The sequence below is a fragment of the Photinus pyralis genome, unplaced genomic scaffold (assembly GCF_008802855.1).
Source record: "Photinus pyralis isolate 1611_PpyrPB1 unplaced genomic scaffold, Ppyr1.3 Ppyr1.4_LG3b, whole genome shotgun sequence".
NCBI lineage: Eukaryota > Metazoa > Arthropoda > Insecta > Coleoptera > Lampyridae > Photinus > Photinus pyralis.
Genome location: NW_022170510.1, coordinates 17,235,934 through 17,261,028, shown reverse-complemented (window position 1 = coordinate 17,261,028; position 25,095 = coordinate 17,235,934). Strand labels below are relative to the sequence as shown.

General features: G+C 36.0%; 1 protein-coding gene across 8 annotated transcripts in view; it reads right to left on the bottom strand.

Annotated features, from left to right (window-relative positions):
- Nucleotides 1-25,095, bottom strand: part of LOC116166350 — a 78,635-nt gene that overhangs the window by 17,891 nt on the left and 35,649 nt on the right. For 2 of the 8 annotated variants that reach the window (XM_031481306.1, XM_031481302.1), the window contains exon 2: nucleotides 2,898-3,364. In XM_031481306.1, the coding sequence (XP_031337166.1) occupies nucleotides 2,898-3,138 (241 nt within the window). In that variant the 5' untranslated portion in view covers nucleotides 3,139-3,364. Of the gene's footprint in view, nucleotides 1-2,897; nucleotides 3,675-25,095 lie in introns of those variants that run through there. The other 6 variants (XM_031481303.1, XM_031481304.1, XM_031481299.1 and 3 more) reach the window with 6 other exon arrangements.

Below are 25,095 nucleotides of genomic sequence, written 5' to 3'. Positions count from 1 at the left end.
GCACTTTAATGCACAAGAACTAGAAATGTTAATGATGGAAATTCATTTTGATATACTAAACTAGTATCTTTGTTAATCCACGAGATGAAATGGGGTGGTTTACACGAGGAAAAAAATTACTATTTTTTGAATACTGACCGAGAAAAATATAAAAGTGTATAACTTGAGAAGATGCGAAACTACAGGGTCATAAACATTTGTGTTGGTTAAACAAATGAGGTAATAAGAGATAACTAAATTGGTATTAGCAAATAGGTATTAAGTTTTACTATTCATTGTCGGGTAATTTATGCATTAGCCATAGGAAAAAAATTTTATTTTTTTTTCGTTTACCTACCTGATGTGTTAACAAAGCTCTTAGTTCTAAGATCTCAAGAATTTGTTTGTATGAGTTTAACTTTTGTTTGAAAAGTGATTTTAAAAAAACTGTTCGACAATTTTGTTCCTTAACTCATCAAGTATGTACAAAACGAGGTACAAAACGAATTTCGTGGAATTCTCTCCATTTTCGTTATCCGGCCAAGAATTGCAGTGGAATTTTTTTTTTCGAATTTTCAAAAAATAATTCCCGATTCGTGATTTTCATGTTTTTTACGCACCCACAAGTAGGGGTGCGCCGTTTCCTGGTAGGAACACCCGAAAACCTATTTAAATACGTGCCACCCATCTTTGTAACTCTTAATGGTTGCTGAGAAAAAATTAAAGAACAAATCCAAATTTCACCACTTCTTTGGGGATGGCTCCCGAACGAAACACGTTTGACCCTCGGTTTATTTGGAAAAAGTGCTTGTCTTGATCCCCTCTATCACCCAATTTTTTTACATAATTATTATTTATGTTTTAATGTTTAATTAATGTCAATTTCAAGGTGCACAAACGTCTATATGCATATTTATTGCAGCCTTCTCCTACATAGACTTTGTACAAACTGATTGATTGTTTTTCAAGGCATGGAAAAGTATCAATGGTACACTCCATCTATTCGAACCGCTCTTTTTCGATTTTATTGCTTGTGACTGTCGCGTTTGCCGTAAATTTCGGCTGTTATCATGTAGAATACCGAAAAACCAAGTATCAGAGGAGAGCACTCACGAAAAGAAAATGGAACATCTGACAAAAATGTCGTCAAGCAAAATGTCACTTCGACTGCATTTTACAGACGGACTCACTATTAACACACTAAAAATCAGTGATGCACCAGACCTCTTCTTCTATTTCCGCAAGTGGAGAAGCGCTCTGATTGGCCGAACGGGGCGGCGCGTGACGTAAGTCGCGGGCGGGGTTTGTCAGCCGAGCCGGCCGTCAGACGTGTCTTTGTTCGCTTTCGTTGATCTATACTATACTATCGCTTTCGCAAAAAATATTTTGAGTTCTGTTTCCGCTTCTGCTTCCGTTATTTCCGTCTCATCACTACTAAACTCATAGTAGGTTACTTTTAAAGCAACGATTCAAGTTAAAGAATTATATACTATCTAATCAAGTGTACAGGGTGATTGAAAAAGGTGGACACGATTTTAAACATTATTAAGTAAGGCTGTATTTAATTTAATTTAATTTCTCTTTCACCAAAAGATCGAGAAAATCTTTAAGGTTTTTTGATTTATTTTAATGGGTTTCTATGGTGAGCTGTGATCCGGTAACTTTTTGACCTGATCCCGTATATATACATAATTTGAAAATGGCATAATATTCAACACTCATTATAAAGAAACTTTGAAAATCAAATACCAATATTACTTTTTTGATAGTACTAACGGAGAACTTTAGAAAAGTGTCGAAAATGAGACACACTGCACTTCAACGTTGTGAGAAACCCCTCGGAGAAACCCGCATTGAGAACGGGAATAAAAGCTATACTTTGGAATCGCTTTGTGTGACGATAAAATATATTAGCGTCAACGGAGGAGCGAATGACACCGGTCGAGACTGTGCTGTCAAAACATGTGAAAAGTACTGGCTTTGTAGAGTGTATGAGCACTAACGATCGCCACTGTTCTGGTTGTTAGTGCTTTCAGTGTTATATTTCGGAAACAGCTTTGTCTGCTGGTGCAAGATATGAAGCCGAGTATGAAGCACTAAAAGTCACTAACGGAGAGCTAATGATCGACGCATGTCCGGTAGTTAGTGCTTTCAGCGATAGTGCTAACTTTCCCGACCTGCTTTGGCCCTTTGTGTTTGAATGACCATAGTTAATTTTTATAGCTTCATTGATTGAAAAAGAAAAATTATTTTTATTTTACTTTATAATTTGATTCTAATGGTTTCCTACACTGCAATGCACGATCGTCGGTTATTTTTACATTCATTGTGATTTTTTCAAATGCAACACATAAGTAACAGTATATGTGTACTCAGTTCGTGGGCATTAAGAAATATATGTTCCATAAAACAACGCTAAAATCACCATCCAATGTAAAATTAGATTATAAATAACCTTGTGTTTCTCAAATAGATCAAAAACCCAAAACGGCCGATCCTTGGTCCAAGCGTAACCGAAGTTTCTTGGAAAGAAAATGTGAAGACAGTTTCCCCATTATTCCTACGGATCAGATACTTTTTCCTATCGCGACCCTCTGTCATTGTCAACGATTAAATGGTAAACTTCCGCGGTCCAGTTTGAATTTTATTAAAATTAGGTAGCTAACCGGTTCGCTTCAGACGGGCACGTAAAAGTAAAACCTTTCCGAGAGTTGCGTTTAACAACAAATCGTTATGAATCATGATGTGATAAACCTTTGGTTTACCACAATGACAACAATTTTGTGAGGGCCATAAATTTCGAATTCATATAATTGCAAATGAGTCTAAGTGAAATCCTTTCCTTTATCCACCTTTTGCGTTATTTCTATTTTTGTATGTATTTTTTCCCCTTTTCTGTTTTTTTTTGAGATCCTTACCTTTAGCCCACCCAGTGACAACGTTTCCAAGATACGCCACTTTGAAGGAGGGATCCGGCTCGGATATATCAACGCTGGCCGATCTTCGTAAACGTAGCCGATTCAAAAGAGTTCGAAGCACTCTTTTGCCACGGTCCTTTCTGTACCTATCCGGCATTTCGCAACTAAGAACTTCGATAGAAGCGCGTCTTTGTCCGACATTTTGGCATTCGAGCGTCGCGTCCACAGTGTCTTGTGCCATTACAAATGAGAACACTCACTAGAATATTATAGTTACTTGAATGTCACTTAAAATTATTGCCACAAGTCATTTGATAAACTAACAAGCACTCGGCTCATACGCAGGAAACGGTCCCAGTTCTTTTAGATATCAACTTCCTGGTTAATTACTAAGCACATAAACCAGAATACACAATCCCTTGCAGGTTTTCTGTCATTTTCACCGGCGTGAAACTTGCCTGTTGTTCCTGTAACAAAAGCAAATATTAGAAAAACAATTTTGTAATTACCATCGGTACGTGACAAATTTCGATTTCTGTCGTTGCAAACCACGAGTTGTGATAACATTGTTCTTGAAAGTAATACGACCGTAATGAATCTTGGATAGTTGAATGCTTATTGCGCCACACTTGGCCATCAACTTGACCGTTTATTTCGGACCAAATTTTAATTAATGAAATAGTTTACGAAAGTGAGAAATAAGTACATTTACATGTTCTTAGCAAGGACACTTGTAAATTAGGACCCGGTCCGCGTTGCTTACTTTTATAATTCAATGCTTTTATATACAAAAAAGTGGATTTGAAGTAAGTACCTAGCATTTTTATTACGCTGTGCGCAATAAAATAACACACAAATACATAAACATTTTATAGGCGATTACGAAAAATCATAAATGGAAGTGAATTTGTTGTTTTTCATTAGACGTAGTTACTGTTATGACATAGATGTAGAACCATTGAGTAATTAAATCCTTCACTCAACGGTAGAACGATTTGAACGACATTGTAGTTTTTTCCTTAAACTACCTACGTTGTTAGGTGCAAAAAGCTCCTGACAATATTTTTTTCGAGTTCATAATTTCAAGCATGGTTAAGGGGGCGCAATCTGTAACGGGAGACGTCAGGTGCCCGTTTAAGGTTTGGAATAATTTTTTGGCTTCCTAGTTCGGACGTTTTATATCATTTTAAGCAACGTTTAAAGAATAAACTGTTTTCCGTCTATATGTACTGTACAGGGTGGTTCAAATTTACGGGTATCTCCGTAAGGATGAGAGATACCGTGTAGGTTAAATAGGGGAAAGTTTGTGTGATTAAAAAAACGCTTTTGAAATTTTTGAAAAACCTTTGAAAATAACTGTGAAATCGCGGAAAAACTGAAAATGTTGTTTTAATTTTCCCTACCTAGCTTAAAATGGTCGGAAATGGACGATTCCAGTTAGCACCCACTATGAGCATTTTTTTTTTCGAAGAATCAGAAACAGAAGTTCCATAACACCCTAGATGTAGAAGCTACAGGCTTTTAATTCCTTAGTTCAATATGGGCGCCACATTGGATTTTTATAGAATGAGATAGAGAGGACTAAAAAAGAAATTCAGTTGATGCATCGCCATCATAGCCATGTTGAATCAGTAAGATCTAGTTACCCGTGGATATTTTTTGAGAAATGAATGCAAAGCTTTGGATTTTGAAATTTTTCTTGTAAATTTATGTAAAAATATAGTGTGACACGTCATTATTTTTCTTTTTTGTCCTGTATCTCGTTCCGTAAAAATCCAATATGGCGCCCATAAGAAATAAGAAAAAGAAAGTAGTAGCCTGTAGCTTCTACATCTATCGCGCCATGGAAATTCTGATAACAGATTCAGATTCTCCCAAAAAAGTGTCCATAGAAGATGCTAACGGGAACCATTCATCTTTGACCATTTAACCTAGGGCAAATTTGACATTTTCAGTGTTCCGGTGATACCAGTTATCTTCAAAGGTTTTTCAAAAATTTCAAAAGCGCTTTTTAGTCACGAAAAATGGCAACTAGGCCCCCAACCGTTACGGAGATCCGACTGATGAGCCACGAATTTGAACCACTCTGTACGTAGGGGCAATTTTCCAAGGGAACGGCTCGACGGGTTTAGCTCAAATTTTGGATATGTATTTAGGCATACAGAAACCAAAAATAACCAAACCTCGAACGGAACGGAACTTTTTTTTCAAATAGCAGCCTACAAAAATTGTGCCAGGTTTTATTACAAAAAACACAGAAAAAAATGTGAAATTTAATATTTAAATTTATATTCATATTTTTTAATATTTTTTGTCGGCAAAACGTTTATGATTTCCTTAAAGTTTTGCCACTGTAGCTTTGTCATAAAGGGCAATCCGAGGGGCAATCTTTTTGAGTAGTAATTCAAATACGAGTACTACCGGAATCAACGTTGCTTGACTGTAGACAATAAATCAATTATTAATAATAAAACACAAACAAAGGTAAAAAAACGCCCGAGTACGAGGTATTTACGAAAGTATAAAAACGTATAAAAAATGCAGTCGAGGGTGTAGCGGACATGTCTTTTGTGACTACCAATTTCGTAATCTTATATTTGAATCTCACTTTATTAATAATTTATATAAAAGATTTAAAACAGTCGCTTATTGCGGAGCGGAGACATCAAAAAATGATTTATATAAAATATTCTATCTATGGAGGGGTCCATTTACTGATGTTATGCATGTTTTGTAATATACTACCGCTCTTCTCTCCTACTCCCTTATAAAAATCGGTTACATCTCTCATGGTACGAAAGGTCTCAACGAAAAGAATTCATTTCTACCAACCACAACCCTCTTCCTTGCTCCCTTATCTTGATGAGTTATAATTTTTCATTTGTCAAGAGTTAAGTATCGGAGTGCAAATATCCCGAAAACGGTTGTCGGAAGAGGGTACAAAGGTAAAATGAATCATCTACCAAGAAGCTAAACATCGATAAATATAGCATGCTATACGAGCTTAATAATCTACTAAGCTAATTCGGTTTAAAAAATGCGCTTTCAGTGACCCACTAGTCTTGCATAGAAAAGTACCTAATTATCACGTTATCAGTGGCAGTGCTGATCACTAATGGAACTGTTAGCATTATGCGATTTGGTCTATGGTAGTACAGTGTCAAATAAATTTTTCCTCTACCCAGAGAGCAAGACTGGAAAAGCAAAAAATGTAGTTTCTATGCATCAATGCAATATTTGTAGCGGTTCTTCCGACGAAATTGGGGCATAAGCAAAGGCTTCGTTCAAATTTTGATAACATCCTGGAGTGAAAAATTGTTTCAATTGCACTGTATCCAGCAAACTAAACCTTGAAGAGCTTTCTGGGAATTCCTAGTATGTATTTGGATCTCGTCCCTCATACGAACAAGAAAATAGTAAGGGTCCATTTTCATTTCGCAAAATTGCGCTAAAAAATAAAAAACAAGTAAAAAGGTTTTCGCTCTAAGGCGCATTTTCCATGAATTGATCAGTACATCCCGTAAGGCCATACCTACGTGCGCTATGTGTTTCTTTACTAGAGGTGAGACTAGAGGCATATATGGTTAAAATGACAAGGTATGCCTATGCGTGACGTCATTGGGATAACTTGGCTCTACCGTTCAATAAAGTAATAGGGTTTTTGTAGTCCTACCAGTTAATAAAAGTGTATCCCCTTTACGGATGTGATAAGATTTATCAATCCATGTCAACTTCGTCAAGTTTCTCACCTTAAACTTACAAAGTATCAATTATTGCATGTTATCAATACAAATATTTAAAGTTACAAGAAAATATGTAAGTAAAAAAGGTAAAAATTATATTAGCGTTTTTAAATAAGGACGAGACCTCTAGCGGCAATAAAAAAAAGGCCGATTAAATTTCTGAAATAAGTAGATTAAGTGGTACGTTTAGCTTCTCTGCTGCCTTATATATATATCTAAATGCATTCCGAGATGCATTCAGTATGATTACTCAACCAAATTAATTGAGTAATTGCAATGGCACTTCTAATTCAAATATGAAGCGTATGTCATTTTCAAACTTGGCGGTGATTCTTGTGACGTCATTGGGATCAAAACGTCATCTGCGTTTAGTTATAGGCATACCTATGGTTAAAATGTCAAAGTGCCTCCATCAATAGTAAAGTTGACATTACGCAGTCTGCGCATGCGCACATCTGATTTTACTATATGCGATATATTTGCCTTTACTAGAAGTATTTATGGTTAACACTTCAACAAAATATATTAATAAAAAAAGTTGACATTGCACAACCTGCGCATGCGCAGTTTAAGCGTCCAGATGCACTTGGCTCAGATGTCAGAGCTATACGCTACCAAATGCAAATAGAACGAACTAAATATCTTGAAAACTGTAGGCCTCGGACAGACGGACGGACAGATAAAGTCGCTGCAATAGCGCACCCAACTTTGTTAGAAAATGCGCTAATAATATGCAGCTATCTAACGCATTAATTCGGCTCCCACGCATATCATTTTCGATAAACATGCGATTTATTTTATGACAATGGACTACCCGAGAAACTATGTACCCATATCCCTTTTTTTTCTAAATTAATTTGGAAAAATACAATTTCGCGTTGATTGAAAAGTGACACGAACGCTGAGTAACTGAAATGTTATTCGTGATTGCCGATTAAAACTCTGATTGGACTTGAATTGCTAATTTACCGCACGCTGATTAGAAATTTTTCATGAAACAATCGATGTTTAAGTAGAGTGCATTCGCTACGGGCACACTTTTGTTTTGCTGCGTGGTAATCGATTTCTAACTTAGGTACGCTTGAATTTTCCGCTCATTAGGAAGTTGGACTACATACAGCGGGATTATTAAAAACAAATCAGGTACAATTTTATGGAAACCCCCGTCACTATTGTTCTATCTACTACAAGGAAAGCCTCCGGAAAAACCGGTGACTATGCGAAAATACGTGCGCTGGATTTAACTTCTAAAATTACCTGCGATAATAATTTGTCAGGAGCATTTGGGCGTTTTAGGTAACGACCACAAGAACCAAGCCCTTTCCACAGCTACCAAACCCAAAACCCAGCCTTCCGTGTGAAAAATGGACAGCGAGCATTTTTTGGGACTGTGTATCACGATAATGGCGAGGTTGAAAAAGTTGAACGACAGAATTCATGGCAAGGCTGCCCATGTTCAATCCATTATTGCAAATCGTGGTTCACACACTTACCGCGTCCAACCTCTTAGCACCATGCTTCTCTTTCTTCATACATCTATAAAAATCTAACAGAGGCCGCAAATTTGCCTCAGACTTATGTAACCTCAAAGATTTTTTTAGGCATAACATAACGATGGATTCAATGTATTATTGTAGAGGGTACTTATCTACTTATGCCCGTTTGCACCGACAAATTTATGCGGAGCTTAGCTTAAGCGTCCCTTAAAATCCATGGCAACGATTATTGAGACAATGGTTGCCATGGATTTTAAGCTACGCTTAAGCTAAGCTCCGCTTAAATTTGTCGGTGCAAACGGGCATTAGAGAAATATGTACCTAAATAGTATATTAAGTATGGAGAACGGTAAGGGATTTTTACCGTTCGAAGACAATTGTTTGGAGGAGGAGCGAAGCGACGACTCCAATTATTGTCTGAGAACGGTAACCCTTAACGTTCGACGTGCTTATAACATTTTTTGCGCGATCGAAATTAAATTTATGCAACCAATATAAATATGCACTAAGAAATTAACGAGCAGAATAAATCGAAATGATCGAAGTGGTATGGTGTATATCACTAGGTAACCAGTTTATTTGTCAAAATTGAAGTTAATAATTTCATAAAAATGTGCATGTGTCTGATGTAGTTTACTAGCTTTGAACTTCCTTTATGACTTTATGAGCGTCTTGCTATAGGAAACAACAGCACAAATTGTACGTTTAATGTACCTAACAATAATTAAAGATTAAATGTAATGTAAGACTGTTGATTTTTAAAAAGGCGTCGGTAAGTATTTTTGCTGTTCTGTTTTTAGATCGGTAAGTAATTTTGACGTCGTCGTAATCATAGCAACTGGTAAATTCTACCTACTGTCATGGAAACACCCATGGTAAATAGTCAGAAATGACCGATCGCGCAAAAAATAAATTAAAAATCTGGTGCTAATTCAGTCAATGACCAATTCCAATTTTTGAAAACTCGATAACCATTATAATGTGAACAGTTTTCGGATTATAGTCTGAATGATTCTGATATCTAGTTTCAGAATTCACTGTAAATAAGTACGTCGAATGAAAATCAGCACAAATTAGCACAAAATTATAAGATACTTTGAAGTTAATTCCTTTCATCTTGACACTACAACTTCACGGTTCCAATGGAAGAATTGAAGATCCTGTCCACGTGCTTTAAAGCCGTTGTACAAAGATCCTGTCATAAAATTGCTACCATAAGGTATCATAGTAAACCATGAACTTCCTTCATCTTCAAGAGTTCTCGTTCATTTGTGAGGTATAGCGCCATGTTTTTTTTGAATTTGCTGGATCCCAAATAAATGATTTGTAAACGAAACCGGATGATAATTTTATAAATTCAAAAAATAATGTGTATCAATGCCGGGAAAGTGTCCGGGGTGAGAGAGGATATGGCCATGCGAGGCTGGTCATGTCTAGAGCCATGGACAATGTACACTTTTCCACCGTGATTCACAATATTTATTTGCTAAGAGCCAATGAACCAGGGTAGAACAGTTGTCCGCGTATCAAGTTTTAGTTATCACAGCCTGAGGAAACTATAAACACTAAATAGGCAAGTCTAAACGTAGTTTCATTCATTTCAAGTCCATGATCAACTACCAAATGACGCCTAAAAAAGAATGCGGAGACGACACACAACCCTCGGTACTCAAAACTTCAAATGTGAATATCTAGGAGGCGGGCCAAAAATGAATGGTCTCAACAGGACGTATCTTCGGTGCCATCTTCGATTCCTCGTTCGATCCTATTCGAGATATGTGTTTTATGGCCAACAAATTTAAGCGGAGCTAAGCTCCGCTTAAATTTGTTGGTGCAAACGTCCAAGACTTTCATTTTTAAGCAAATTTTTATAAAGGACATTTTCGAAATTTTTGGTCTTGGTTTGTAATATCTCCGTTTAGTAGAGCCGATATGTTTAAAACTGTCCTCCGTCGGATTCACTTACAAGTTATTTATTATTATTATTATTGTTTGTCCATCGTGTTTCACTAATCTGACAAAGAATCTGGAGCGTATCCATTTCCTTATATCTATAGCAACTACAGATAAGCTGAATAACTAGAATTGTATAAATAGTGGATAGAACGGGAACTTATACATTGAAAAACGCACCCACTTACGGAAGGCGCAGCATTCGAGAAAGATTGAAAATAATTGCCCAATATTTCAACAAAGAGAGACACTCACCTATTGAGTTATCAAATGAACACTTTACACTCAAATTTGGCAATAAACCTCGCACACTGAATGGTACTCATTAAAATTATGTCCAAGTGACTATACCTCGGACTATACTATATATGTATATTAAAACCGTGTGTCTTGTGGGAAAATTAACAACACCTTAAAATTCCAAATTAAATTTGTTCCCACCTTTGCTCAATAAATTAAAGAAAAAAAATATTTTTCTTCTCTTTGAGCCCATAAATCTCTCACTTTCGCAATTTTCAATGCTAATATACAAACTTAATTAACATTAAATGTTATTATCTTTGCATTTGCGCATCCCTAAACTGGTTTCCCGAATAGCAACAAAACTTTACTGAATAAAATACATAATTACGCGAACTACAATGTGCATAGAGAAGCATGGAAAATTCGGGAACAAAACCTTCCACCAGAACAGAGAAATGAGAAATTAGCACTTTTCAGTTAACCTTCAACCGATCCCAATTTATTAATATTTTTAGCATAGTCTTAATTAGCAAAATGTTGTCTATTTGACATGCAGTCGTTTGCACTAAAGATGAGCTTTACGTCACTAGTTTGTAAACCAATTTCAAACGAGTGGTTTATTCTCTATCGCATGTCAACACATGAGTGAGAAAAAGATGGTAAAAATTTGGAATAGTTGGCATATTGGTTCATAAACTAGTGACGTAAAGCTCATCTTTAGTGCAAACAACTAAATCTGTATCTGCAATAGTGACAAGGTTACACATGCAACACCCGGTATAGGATGTGCTAGTACTTACTGGTCGTCACTTTTCAGTTTGGTTACCAATTCTTTTTCTATGCATCTTTTAGTTTGCGCTCCACTGGTTTTTAGCGTAACACAACGAATTTGAGGTAAAGTTTATGTGCTCGTGTTTCCGTCTGTCCGTCCGTTCCATCGAGATCTCGGCCCCTGGGCCACCTAGAGACTTCGGTTTTCGCTAATTGATAGCTGTTATGGTCTATATTTGCCCATTTCGATCAGTTCCATTTAAGTAACTCCATATTTTGCCAACTTTCGTATTTATGGAGATATTTCTTTGAAATTTTAACCACAGACGCTTCTAGTAAAGGCAAACGTTTCGCACATAGTAAAAATGATATGTGGGCATGCGCAGTGATGTATGGGCATACTGCGCAATGCCAAATTTCTTATTTATGGAGATGTTTCTTTGAAATTTTAACCACAGGTGCTTCTAGTAAAGGTAAACATTTCGCACATAGTAAAAATTATGTGGGCATGCGCAGTGATTGCGCAATGCTAACTTTCTTATTTATGGAGATATTTCTTTGAAATTTTAACCACAGATGCTTCTAGTAAAGGCAACCATTTCGCACATACTAAAAATTATGTGGGCATGCGCAGTGACTGCGCAATGCCAACTTTCTTATTTATGGAGATATTGCTTTGAAATCTCACAGGCGCGTAAAAATTATGTGGGCATGCGCAGTGACTGCACAGACTGCTCATAGCCAACTTTTTTATGTATGGTAATATTTCTTTGAAACTTTATTTTACTTATTTAGCTCCTCTCTTTCTCTGGACGCGGACGTACTTCAATATGCAGATTCGACATTTTGTGTGCTTTCGAATTTCGATGACGATACATCGTTTCAATACTTTGTGTTACGCGGCAATACCCACGAGTGCGTTTTGGAACATTTTTTTGATGATGTATGAATGGATCATTTGCACATTGAAGAAAACTGGTACGATTTCTCTCTGCAAGTTTTGATGACCAAGGAACCCTAAATTCAACATGAACCAGATTCACTTTTTTCTCCGTTTATATAATTCTGTACTCGATTACTTTTGAAAATTGGTTACACAAGAATCTTATAAGGTCGAAAGTCACATGGGGACATCAGGCACCAGTCTTCTTTAGGGTTCCGTAGCGCCACTATATAGTGTACTTATACTAATCGAATAACCTACTTACTGACGTGAATCTTTGTCCACACTATCCCGTGATATTAAACAAGATAAACAAAAATGTCTTCGTCGAGACTGGATTCATGTAGCACTTATGACAATGTGCCACATATTGAAGGAACCTGATTTCTTCGCTTTTATTATAATGAACCCCAAACGAGGCTGATAAACACGCCCACTAATTAACGAAACAGCACAGTACCACAAATTATACTGATGAAAGGACCTCTTCAAGATACATGCAAAGATGCAAACATATGCGCAAAACAATGTTTTGTCAGTGCATTGTATAAAGCATCGCTAGTTTAGTTAGTGTAAAGAAAGAGAGAATGTGGCGGTGAGAACATAGAAGCGAAAAAATGGTCGAAATTGTGGTTCACAATAGATCCATATTTGCGATTGAGATGAAGCGTTAGAAATTAATCATACGAGGCAATGATTTTCATTCACCCGTGCTGAAGGATTTCTACATCATTAGTTTATTAAACTACAAGACTGTGGAATGTTTATAATCCGTGTACATCGCGGTGCTTAATTGACACCACCAAGGTTACTTTCCTCTGGATTTAATTTTACTAATAAAAGTAAGCACAATTAATCTAGATGTCAAGGGAAATTAAGGGATCCATTATCCCCAATTCCCACACACAGATAACCTCTAGTTATGTAACATTTGTACTATTGTACATTACGTTAACCTTCATAGTCAATTTTGTAATTAACTCCAATGGCAGGCTACACTGTGATGTGCAATGAACCACGCTAAGATCTTAATGTTTATTTTGCAATAGCGGTAAAATTAGTCGGAGAGAAGAAATTTCACACACAAAAATTCTCAATGGAGTGAAAAGAATTCCACAGAAATTACTTACTTTCTGCCGTGTTCATTTGTAGTTTTTGTTTACCTTTAATAATTGCTCTTCCTGGAGACTTTTTTGTATTCTATTAAGAGTTCGATTTCAGCCAATTACCATACGCAAGAATGCATTCATTAAACTTTATTGACCTACATGCAAAACATTCCACTGAAAACTATGCAGAAGTGCTGTAGTTTCGCATTCTCAAATTATCTACCGAAGGTCATGGATCATACAACATACAATAGCAATAGATTGTTTACTGTTTGGTGTATACCTAATTGAAACGTGCCCAGCCTATCGGGTTTGTCTGCCTTTTGGAGATTATGTAAATGCAATCTAACACCCAACATACAGGGTGTGGTCTCGTTTTACCGGTTACCCATTAGCGGTATTTATTTTTAGTTTTTTACGGCGGATTCGTTTTATTGTTTGGCGATGAAGAATTTCCTAAGAAAAAAATGTGTGGATCAAACTTATCACGTTAAGATACCACAAAGATCCTGTCGAAAACACGGTATCTAAGTAGAAGGAAACCAAAGAAGGCCCGGTTGAAACGAAAGAGAATTGTAGCTGCAACTTCAATTCAATTTCGTTATAGTGGGTTGTTATTGCCATTCTCTTTTATGAGGTAATATGTCATTTATTCACGGTTTCAAATGTTTGCTATTGACGATGTCTTGATATATCTAATTCGATGTCTTTTGATATGTGGTTAGATATATATCTAATTACTTAATTAAAAATGCATGACCTCTATGGCGAACCATTTCAACATTTTCATTTATGCTAATAAATATGTGTACATAGTATCATAATTTAGAAGCAATTTTATTCCCCCACTCTGACTGAGACAGTCATATACATAGTCCAACGTAACTTCAAGGCGCTGTTTGCGGATATCTAGAAAGAATCCAGGTTTGTAAATGACACCAACATTACGTGGTGTAACGGGAGCCCGCCAGCGCATTTTATTTAATTCGTTTACCCTAAGTTTTTTCGATTTTTGTTTAGGTGATTGGTTTCTGAGTACAGTCTAGCCGAGCTTAATGCGTGCCAAAGATGGTGGCATCAAATTGTCCCGATGATGAAAATGACTATAATTACGTCAGAATTCTGCTGATCCAGATCCGTTCCTGATCAGGGCGTTGCACAGCGTTTTGTTTTCGCCGAGTCTATGGGAAATCAGTCTATTTTGAGTTTCTGGAGATTTGATTGGCTGAAAGAAATGACTTCTATTGGTAAAGAAGATTAGAATGTTGGATGGGTGAAGTTTCAGAAAATTAAGGTAGTGAGAATGAGGTCGTTCGGAGATGGCCGTGGGGTAACACGCGTCAAGCACGATAGCGCTCGTGTCGACTAGGTGAGTATATAGTTGGTGAAAAGATTCAGTTTAAGCCGCCGAAAAAATAGGTCGTACCGCGAGAAGTTAAGTCAACCATCCTATAAATTGCTCGGGATGATTTTGGATTGTGAAAGAATTTACGTGAATATTCGTGCTTTGCGTGTTTTTGCGACAAGGCGCGCGCGATCCATGTTTTCTTTGGCGATTTCCATGCGAGGAAACTAATTCCAAACTGCAATCCTAAACGAGTATCAATGTGACGAGGAATTAGTTGTATGTATTATAAGTATCTCATGGAGTTCCAAGAGTTACGTAACCGCAGCCCTATCAACTGTACACAGACGGACGGGCGGATATAAAAATCATGAACTCGCCTACACTTTATTCCGTATAACTTCCGTTGCACGTCATCATTTTCTATGACGTAATTACTATGCAATAATGCCAAATCTAGTTTTGAGCGATTTAGGTTATGTCACTTGTCAACAAGACAGTGCATTGTTTGTGTGACCAATCCACACCTTAAAAATAAAAATAATTTTTATTATTCATTTCGTTAATTGGAACCACAATATACATACAATATACTTTAATAACTTATGAACTGTACAAATGTACCATCTCTTTTACAGAGAAAGTACTAAATATAAAATTTTACAGGTTATGTGATGTGATGGATGATATTCAAATTAATCGGAATCATCGGAACTGCTTTCGTGTTCAAAGTTTATAATAATAGTAGCAACGTTTTCAAGATCTAATTGCTTTTCTCTTTCGTACCACTCGTGTATTACAGTTTCCGTATCCTTAACTGAATTGCGCCACGTTTAGGAAGTTATCGATTGTAGTGTTTCTTGTCACATGTTTACGCAATTTTCAATGCTTCGTCCATCTCTACCAATGTGTCGATTGTAGTAATTTTTCGCTATGCCCCAAATATGTTCGATAGGATTAAAAACGCAATGATACGGTGGTAATCGTAAAACGAAGTAACCGTATTGTTCGGCTAAGTGGTCAATGCGTTATGCGGTACATTTTAGCTGATTTATTCCTAAAAGTATCAACAAGATTTAAATAATATCAAATAATTTGCGAACGTACTTACTGTGCAACCTTTTCAACAGTTCGGCTTTAAAATCATTTTCGGAGAACTGCACATTATGATCACCTAAGCACACTTTAATGTTGTCTGTTTTCCCGTTATCTAACACAATTACTGACGGGTTATCTAAATTCTTCAGTAATTTCTCTTCAAACCAATGCACAGCGAAAGACGTAGAAAATAATCAAAATCAAATCAAAAGTAAACCAAAAGCAACCTGTCAAATTTACAAATTTAAACGCGACAACATAGCGAAATGCTACCAATTGTTGCGGCTAAAATAAACTACATGCTTAATGTGTTGCCTAATAAACGAAAGTAAGTTTAAGTTGGTACGTCGTTTTCTTCAGGTAATGACGTGCAACGGAAGATATACTGAATAGACCGTATATAAACTCATTAATAAACTGCATAACATAATCAGATGCACAACCGCCGCTATTTGTGCGCAGATAACACTTTTCAATGACATTTTATGCTTACCGGCGGATTACGTTATGTTGTGTAATCGCGTACGAATTCCAAAATCAGATCTGCATTCATTTAATACAAGATTTTTCGTCGATTTTCTCGTCAACCCTTGCGAACAACTAATACCAGGGTAGCCAGTAGTTCTAGTTGGACAAACTCGGATCAACCCCGTTAATTTACTTTAAAAATGAAGTCACTATATTTTATCTGGTATTTTTGTATTCAAATTGGTACCGTTTTCCATTAAGGGTGTTAAAAAATGAATCTGGAAAACAGACTCGAACGGTATATATTTGATATGTGGACCAATCTAGAAGAAATTAAAATTTGGCACGGAACGTTACAAAATGAAAATCCTCAGCTGCGTTCAAAAAATATTCTAGATTGTGAATTGTATGTAAAAAAAGTCGTCACGTGATTTTGAAATAGAATTCACATTGGTTTATTTTGCTGTACTCGTACTATGGAGCGATGTAATTGAATGTAGACTTTCCAATGTAAGTAAATATTTTGAAAGTTTAGTTGTGCTGTTATCTGTTTCAAAGACCAGTCGATTAAAGACAATGAGCGTCCTGGGCGTCCTTGCACATCAACTGAAAATTCACACGTCGACAAAATCAACATCATGGTTCGGGCAAACCGACGTCTGACCATCAGAGAGCTTGATGAAGACTACAGGATATCAGTTGGATCATATTAATGTTACGAGATTTTGAACGAAAAATTGAAGATGCACCGTGTTGTTGCGAAATTTGTTGCGCGCCTGATGACGAAACAGGCCATCGCGTCCAGGTTTGTCAGGAATTCCAATACGTATGCGTGGTGGTTAAAAAATTACAATAAATAATAAAATTCTATGAGATGTTCCGGTTCGAAATGTTCACCATTAGGTATTTGCTAGACAAAAATACGTTCTTTTCGAACTCCGCTAACTTTGACGAATGTTTTAAGAATAATTTGTTTTGCGTAAGTCTGTGTTTGAGCTCTTCGATACTGACGAGACGTTTTGTAAATTTTAATCTTCAAGTAACCCCAGAGATAAAAGTCGAGAGGTGTTAAATCTGGGGATCTTGCAAGTCATTCCCTACCACCCCTCCTGCCAATTAATTTCCCAGCAAATCTTTGGTTGAGTCCATTTCGAACAGGCACAAAGTAATGTGGAGGATCTTGTTGGAAATGCAAGTTCTCTTCACTCTGTAGCATATTTCATCCACTTGGTTCTCCAAAGATTCGATTATTAATGGATTTTCCAACAGATCAAGTTCCCTTCAATGAATATAGGACCAATGATTTCATTCCCAAGAATACCAGCCCAACATAAATTTTTAAAACCGACTGCGCATGCGCATAACAAATTTTTTGATTCGGCATTAGTTTTACTTTTATTCGAAGTACCTACATAGAAAATTTCATTTAAATATGTTGATGAAGAACTCCATAATATGTTTGAGTAATTAATTATAGACGTAGAGAAAAATTGACTTTTTTTTATTTTTATTGGTTTGACTCAAAAAGTTGTACTAGCACTGAAAACCGGACATTCATATGTTCTTTGTAACAAGATTTATTAAAGAAACCCTTTTTTGGAAGCTTGGGCAGTATTTGGGCTGTAACTTTTTGGCCCGTAAGTCCACGTAGCCGAGGATCGTTAATAAATACATCCTCCAAACTAATGTTAGATTTAATATATTTTGTGTTCAATATAATGCAAATAAAAATTCAAGTAACCATATTTTTTGCTCAGGTTATTTAGAGGGGTCATTTAGCTTGACGGTGTACCAGACGGCCTTCAAATTGGGTTGTTTTAAGGAGAAGCCCGCACAATGAATTATTTTCCGAGACGTTGACCTAAACATCAATACTTTTTGCACGCTACTACCTATTTGTGTCCAACCTTGTCTATGTGTGCGTCCAGTAGTGACCAATAAATTTACAAAGATATTTTGGTTAAAAAAAAGACGCTTTATCTGCATTAAGACTTTTGCACAATTTATACTTTGCTTATTCCTCCCACCTTTCCGATTGCTTCCTTTACGCTTCGATAATGTCATCGTCACTTGCTCCTTTCACGCAATTTTCCTTTTCATCCCTTCTAGATCTCCTTTACAATCTTTCGCCATTTTTAGCGCATTTTTTAGCGATTAATGTGCATTTTGGTAATACAGATCAGAATTTTATTAGCGAAGTTTAAAATTTTCTCACGAGTAATTTTGCCTGCGTTAAAGAATTCATTTTATTTGATTTCAATTGAGGGTACGTCTTTATTTTGTAAAACAAATCACAAAGTAAATAATTAAGTTTTTATACTAGTAGCGCTATCTAACGGTAAAATTATAACGAAAACCATATCGAAATTATTTTCTTAAATTATTTATCTCACAAGTAATCTAACTCAAAATAGACTAGAGCCTGCAGAAAGCAGATAGCAGAAAGCTTTTAGTGAAAATTTGAAATCTAGCTATTGTAGTTGCTGAGATCTCACCCGGACAGCCCGCCAGCCAGCCATAACGAATATAATAGTGTATTTTTTTCAAAAATGCGCTAAAAATACGCTATTACATTCGTTATGGCTGACTGGATGTTCGGCTGAGATCTCATCAATTACAATAGCTAGACTTCAAATTTTCAGTAAAAGTTTTCTGCTATAGTGAAAAAGTGCAAGCTGTAGTCTATTTCAAATTCAAATTTTGAGTTAGATTACTCCTGAGTCCTGAGATCGATAATTTTAAACTTTATTAATAAAATACTGATCTATATTACCAAAAATGCGCTTTAATCATGCATTATGCTGATGTACAACTTGCTTCACTTTCCTTGAGCACCATTGAGCTCATTTAGCAATAAAGAAGAACCTTTTAGTCCTATAAGAACAGATTCCATTTATTGCATTTACTACATGATATCATATCAATAAATTCGTTTCTCTCGTCTCAGGACGTATCTGGAATTTTGTAAAAGCGGTAGTGTCGTTGCAATTACATTACCTATCTATTACCTATGCATGGGATAATTCGGTTTACGGTGTGAATGTGAACAAACTACCTGGTTAATCAAGTTGCACTTTACGCACTCGCTAATTACCATATTAACATTCTTTACATGTTCAGGTAATAAATCTAACCTGTATTGCTCGCTGTATTGTGTAAACTGCCCAAACAAACCCTATCTGAAAACTTTGTAGTCATGGAATATTCACCGCGTTATGTGACGTTTGACGCCAAATTTTTCATGTTCTTTTTATTTTGGTACATATTATTTATTTATTTAATATTATTAATAATATTAATAATGGCCATTAAAATTATATGACCGAAACACTATATACAGGGTGATTCCTATAGTACCTGCCACCGTTTGGGAGCGTATTCTTAATTATTTATTCATTTATTTATTTATCAAATGTTCAACTGCGGAAAAGGTATTTAGGTAGATTTTTTCTGACTATAGGCGCGTACAATTGGTTTCGCAATTATAGATTCGGCCTTAGGGGCACTTGCGAAAGAGACAAGTGTCGAACTCCTAAATCAATCTAGTTTATCACTTTCACATTCCTGGGAATTCAATTATTCTTTATATACGTATTTTGGAAATCGCAGCGGCGAAGGTGATCTGTCGTCCACATCGAAATATTTAGGCTAACTTTTGATTTCATGGCAGAGAAGTATTTTTCATATCCAAGAGCAAATTTTAGACGACGGTCTCAAAAATAGAAGACCGCCAAATGTCAAGAAACCTTAATATTACTTCGTATTTATTTTTAACAGAGGCAACGCTCAAAATATTTGTGTGAAAATTTGAAAGTATGTTATTAGGATATGACCTCCACGTTCACAACAAGTGCACGAGTTGAATTTACAAATCTCTGTAACACCTCACAGAAAGGTTAAACTACCTGCGACAAAGTTTAAAACGACGATGCTTTAATTAAAGTATACGTTTGTGGCTACTTGTGGGATTTGTATAATGTACAATCTCGTGTACAACGTAATTAGAGGTCGTTTCTAACGCATCCTCTATGCCCTGATCCGAAAAAAAAAACTCAAATTCGATTGCTCCGTGCTCAACATCGGTAACAGCTCTACCCTTTATTAGAGCCCAATGCCCAATTTACTTTTTGTGTCTCCCTGCTTCAAAGCTTTGTTTTCTGTAGCCAAATTAGTCCAGAAAGTTATGATTTGCTGGCCTAGGCCGGCAAAAATATCACTAAAAATTGGTTGGTGGAACTGATTTATTTGCAATGACATTTCTAAATTTAAATTAAATTGTTGGAATGATATATATTTTTGTGCAAATTCCATTTTAAGCACTTTATGGCTTGGTAACATAGTAAATACGTATATGTAAATGCGATAGGCAAGTACCCTAATCAAGAATTGTAAGTTTCACTTACAAGGTTTCATTTAGTGCGGTTATGACACTTGTACATGGTTACCGATCAAGGTTATTGGTTACCGATGGTAAACTTACGGTTTATAGCAAAAAACAGATAGGTAATTGAAAGTATAGGAAGTTGTAGTTTACCTACTTCCACACTGGATGCCAAAAAATGGTTTCGCATGTAAATTAACGCAGTCAAAAAGCACAACACTAAACGGATGAAAAGTAACGGCACTATATGATTTGTAATTATTATTATTTCTGCCATTATTAACATTAAACTGTATACATTATTCCATAAATTATATATCTACAAGCAAGTATATTTCTCTGAAGAATACAGTTCCCGAAAAGGAGGTGCACACATATGAAAACGGTTTCTTGTCGATATCTATGATCGTATCTATGGTGAAAATTTCCAACATCAGTTACTTCCGTGTAGTAAGACCATAATAATCAAACGACACTGCAAACTGTAGATTTGCACGAAGCAATCATCGGCACTCTTGCTGCTCTCCTCGCAATCGACAGCCATCGAGAAGTAGATATCCATACAAACTTGTCGTCATTCGTATATGTAATGGAATTAATATGATAAATCAATTTGCAAATGAAAACATTGCAACCCAATTTCCAAAATAGGTGTAAGCACTAGCTGAAATCGAAATAAATTTCAAGGTTATGTTTCCCAGTGAAATCAACTTACTACTTATTAGTTTTAGCGCAGTTTCTTTTAAATGTTATGAACTTCTTAAGACTGCGCTAAGGCTAAGCGCTTTAAAAATTTGTAATAATAATTAAATTAACGTAAGTGCTTTGTTTATTCAAACACTGGTAAATATCGCTTGTGAATTGATATGCTTGTGCTACCAACTGGTCTGTGCTTAGTGCTACCAACATAACATCGAAATATTCGAAATTTGAATGCAAGGATGACAGCTTATACGAGGTAGAAATATAAATTTTAAAATGAACGTTGTTTCCTCAAATTTTTTACATCGACACAAAAAATCTTGTGTATTACACGTCCATAAAAATGTTTTGCGAGTATTCGTATTGCAGGCCTCAGCTCCGCTTCGGCCTGCAAGCTTACTCACACTCGCAAACATCCATTTTCTGGACTTGTGATACAAATAACTATTGCAGTATGCGACTCAGTGGGTTAGTTCTTTTTAAATACAAATTGCGCTGAAGGTGTTAACCAGGTATCCTTTTTGTATTGTTAAAGAGGGGATTAGGAAGAAACTATAAAATAAAATATGTATCTCCATAATTATAACAAGTTAAAAAGTCTACGCACATGCACAGGCGACGATAGCGCATTGATTATACGCAGATTAGTACCTCTCCCCCTTCCTATTGGGGTAGCGCTTTTTGCTCTACCAACTTAAACAAAATGAGAGTATGACTGGAAGATTACAAAATCCGGTTCCAGTGCATCAAGTCAATGTGTTTTGCTGTTTCACCGAAGAAATTGATTAACAACTAATAATTTTCCCATCCCGAAGTGATTAGGAAAAATACTGCTGTGGAACCGCATTTTATCTTTTGAAAAATATGAAGAGAATACACTAAAAAATGATGCTGATGGACATATTGTCGCACTCGGTCCTTTTAATGATAGCATTCGCTTGAAAAACGTATTTAACTTCTTAAATATACCTCCGTTGTTGTACCATTTTTAGCGCATTTTCCAACCCATGTTGGAAGGCGCAATTATGACCCTCAACTACTCGCACCGTTTTTAAGATATATCGTTCGTTCTTTTTGCATTCGACAGCATATACCTCTGGGACCTAAAACAAGAAAAATCTTAACTATATTAAGATGCGCATGCGCGATGGTAACTTTTTTTTTATTTATCGAGATTTTTTTTGAAATTTTAGCCACAGATGCTTATAGTAAAGGCAAATATATCCCATATAATAAAAATTGGGTGTGCGCGTGCGCATAATATTTATGGAAATATTTCTTTGAAATTTGACCAAAGATGTTGCTAGTGAAGATATGTCCATCCGTTACTACTATTCCGATATGTAATTAACCCCACTAAATGTAGCGTTAACTTTTTTTACTTCACGTCGTCGATTTAATATAAATAGTTCTCTCAAACAAACTGCAACACGTTATTGTTAACGTGCAGAATAAGAATGAACAAAGTAAGGTATCGCAACGGTTAAGCGATTCTAGCTCGTATCGCTTACGTTAAAGAATGTTTATTGAAGTGAATTTCGTTTGCATGGCATGGTATCAAGTAGGCGGAAACAACATTGTTGCACACAGAAACTGAATGCAAGCGAAATTCAGTTCAATTAATATTATTTGACGTAAGCAATACGATCTAGAATCGATTAACCGTGTCGGAACCGCACTTTGTTCATTCTTATTCTGCACGTCAACAATAGCGCGTTTGTTTGAGAGAATTGTTTATGTTTAAGCGACGATGTGAGGTAGAAAAAGTTAACGCTGCATTTAGTGGAGTTAATTACATATCGGAACAGTAATAATAACAAATGGACTATAGCATATTGTAATAAATAAAAAAAATTTAATTTTTGTAGTAAAGAAACACATACCTCACATATCTAGAACCTCGTCTAGAACTTTTTGGGAAATACCTTGGGAAATACTGATTAATGCATGGAAAATGCGCTAAAGTTACTAGCCTTAGGGCGAAAGCCTAGCTTTAATTTTTTGATTTGAATTCCAACTTTTCTATTAAGTAAGGTACTTTAACTACACATACTACTAATAAAAGCTACCTTGGAAAGGTAGAGGATGTGGCTATGGTATGAAACTCCTCTCGATACGATCCGTTGACCGTTGGGGTGCGGTTCGGCCATCATATTTAGTGATAGTAGGTGATTTTTCAAACATTTTTGGTGAGACTGAGAATTGACCATTGTCAGGCGAGTCCAATTGGGAAAATGACTATTCTTAGTACTAAAAACTATCTTATATGCCTAAAAAGAACATAATACAAAATCAGCCAAAATATTAAGCCACTCTGGAATCGGAGATCCAGTTGCATTTACTGCTCTCATTTGACGCATTGTAAATGTGGTTGGTATTTTTGTGACTAGAAGCTTCAACTATAGGTATACATTGTAACTATTTGATTTCTCCATTACAAAGTACGAGACAAAGCACTACTATTGTTTATGGTTTATTACTTGTTAGAAGATCCCCGTAACATTTAAAGCTTTTTCCTTCATACGCCGTTCGAGAAACACGTCAATTAATCAAACAGCTGAAAGCATGAGGTAGAACATGGCACGGAATTTTAATTGCCATCTTCCGTATATATTGATCTCCGGCGATTGGATTCATAAGTTGGCGATTGCGAAGTAATTGGTGGACGGATTTTACCTATACTCCTAGTGAGGATTTACTTGCTGTCTTCTTTTTTTATCGTAAGTACCGCCATTTGCATTTCGTGCATTTACAGTGTACCTTCTTTAGGTGTACTGTAATTTGTTGTACAGCAATTTTCATCGACAATTATTGCTTCATTTACAATTAGCCCTCTAATATAAGAGCTAGGTACATTTTTATGTTATCAACGAAGGGGGGTTGCGTTTAATTTCTTTTAGGGTTCAAATTTTAGTTCCAGCTTAAGTTCCCGGTATGTTTTATACTCGGTTTTATATTACATAGGATTCTGTTCGACGTACAAGTTTCGTAGCCTTGGATTAAGCTCATCATTGTTTGCGGGGGCCGACGCCCTTGACTTACCTTTCCACCTGCTGATAAGCGACCGAGGAAGCGACCATTTGTAAGTGCAACGAAGAAGCGAATATTATATGCCCAAAACGAACTACCGCTATGGAATATCTCCAGCTCTTATTTTGTGTTACAACCCTATGGTAGTTGGCCCTTTATGCGGGCTTGAGGTAACGCAACGCCAACTCTGCCAACCGTTATAAGTTATAACATAATATTGTATTCATTTTGTTTACAATTACATCATTTGTAATAAAATCATTGCGTAACGTATTTGTGTCTAATTTATTCCAGCATTTGTTGTATTACCTACAGTAAGTAGCTGCATCATTTATTGTGGCCATTTTCCTCAAATAGATACCTATGGGTCACAATTTTTTTTATACGCACATGAAGAATGTATGTAAATTTAATTAAATTTTCAGTTTGCATTACGTTTAAAAATTAATCTTAGGTTTATACAAAGCTACTAGACTTGATTCGAGTTTAATTATAGTAATTTTAATTAAATTATCACTGATGGATTTGAGCAAAGTACTTAAGTTAGTATTTATGTAATGTGGGAAGGATAAATGAGTAAGTAATTAATCAAAATCTAAATGATTTCACAAGGAGAAAATAATATTGTTATTATTGTGTACCTTTTTGATTGTTATTTCGTTAAAAAACAAAAGTAAAGGGGAACGCGAGGGGGAACGCTTCTATGAAATTCGTTGCATATCTTAAGACAAAACCAGAGTAGAGTCTGCCGTCTTGAGTAATCACGTTTACGGTGTGCCAGCGCTGAAGTTGCCAAAGCGAGGTTCATCTCATTCCTGGCCTTTGTCATGAATCTACAGGGTGTAGCATCTAAGAATCATAGTTCCTTTACCATAAAAATATCGAAAGAAATTAAGACCAAAATTTTACACAATTA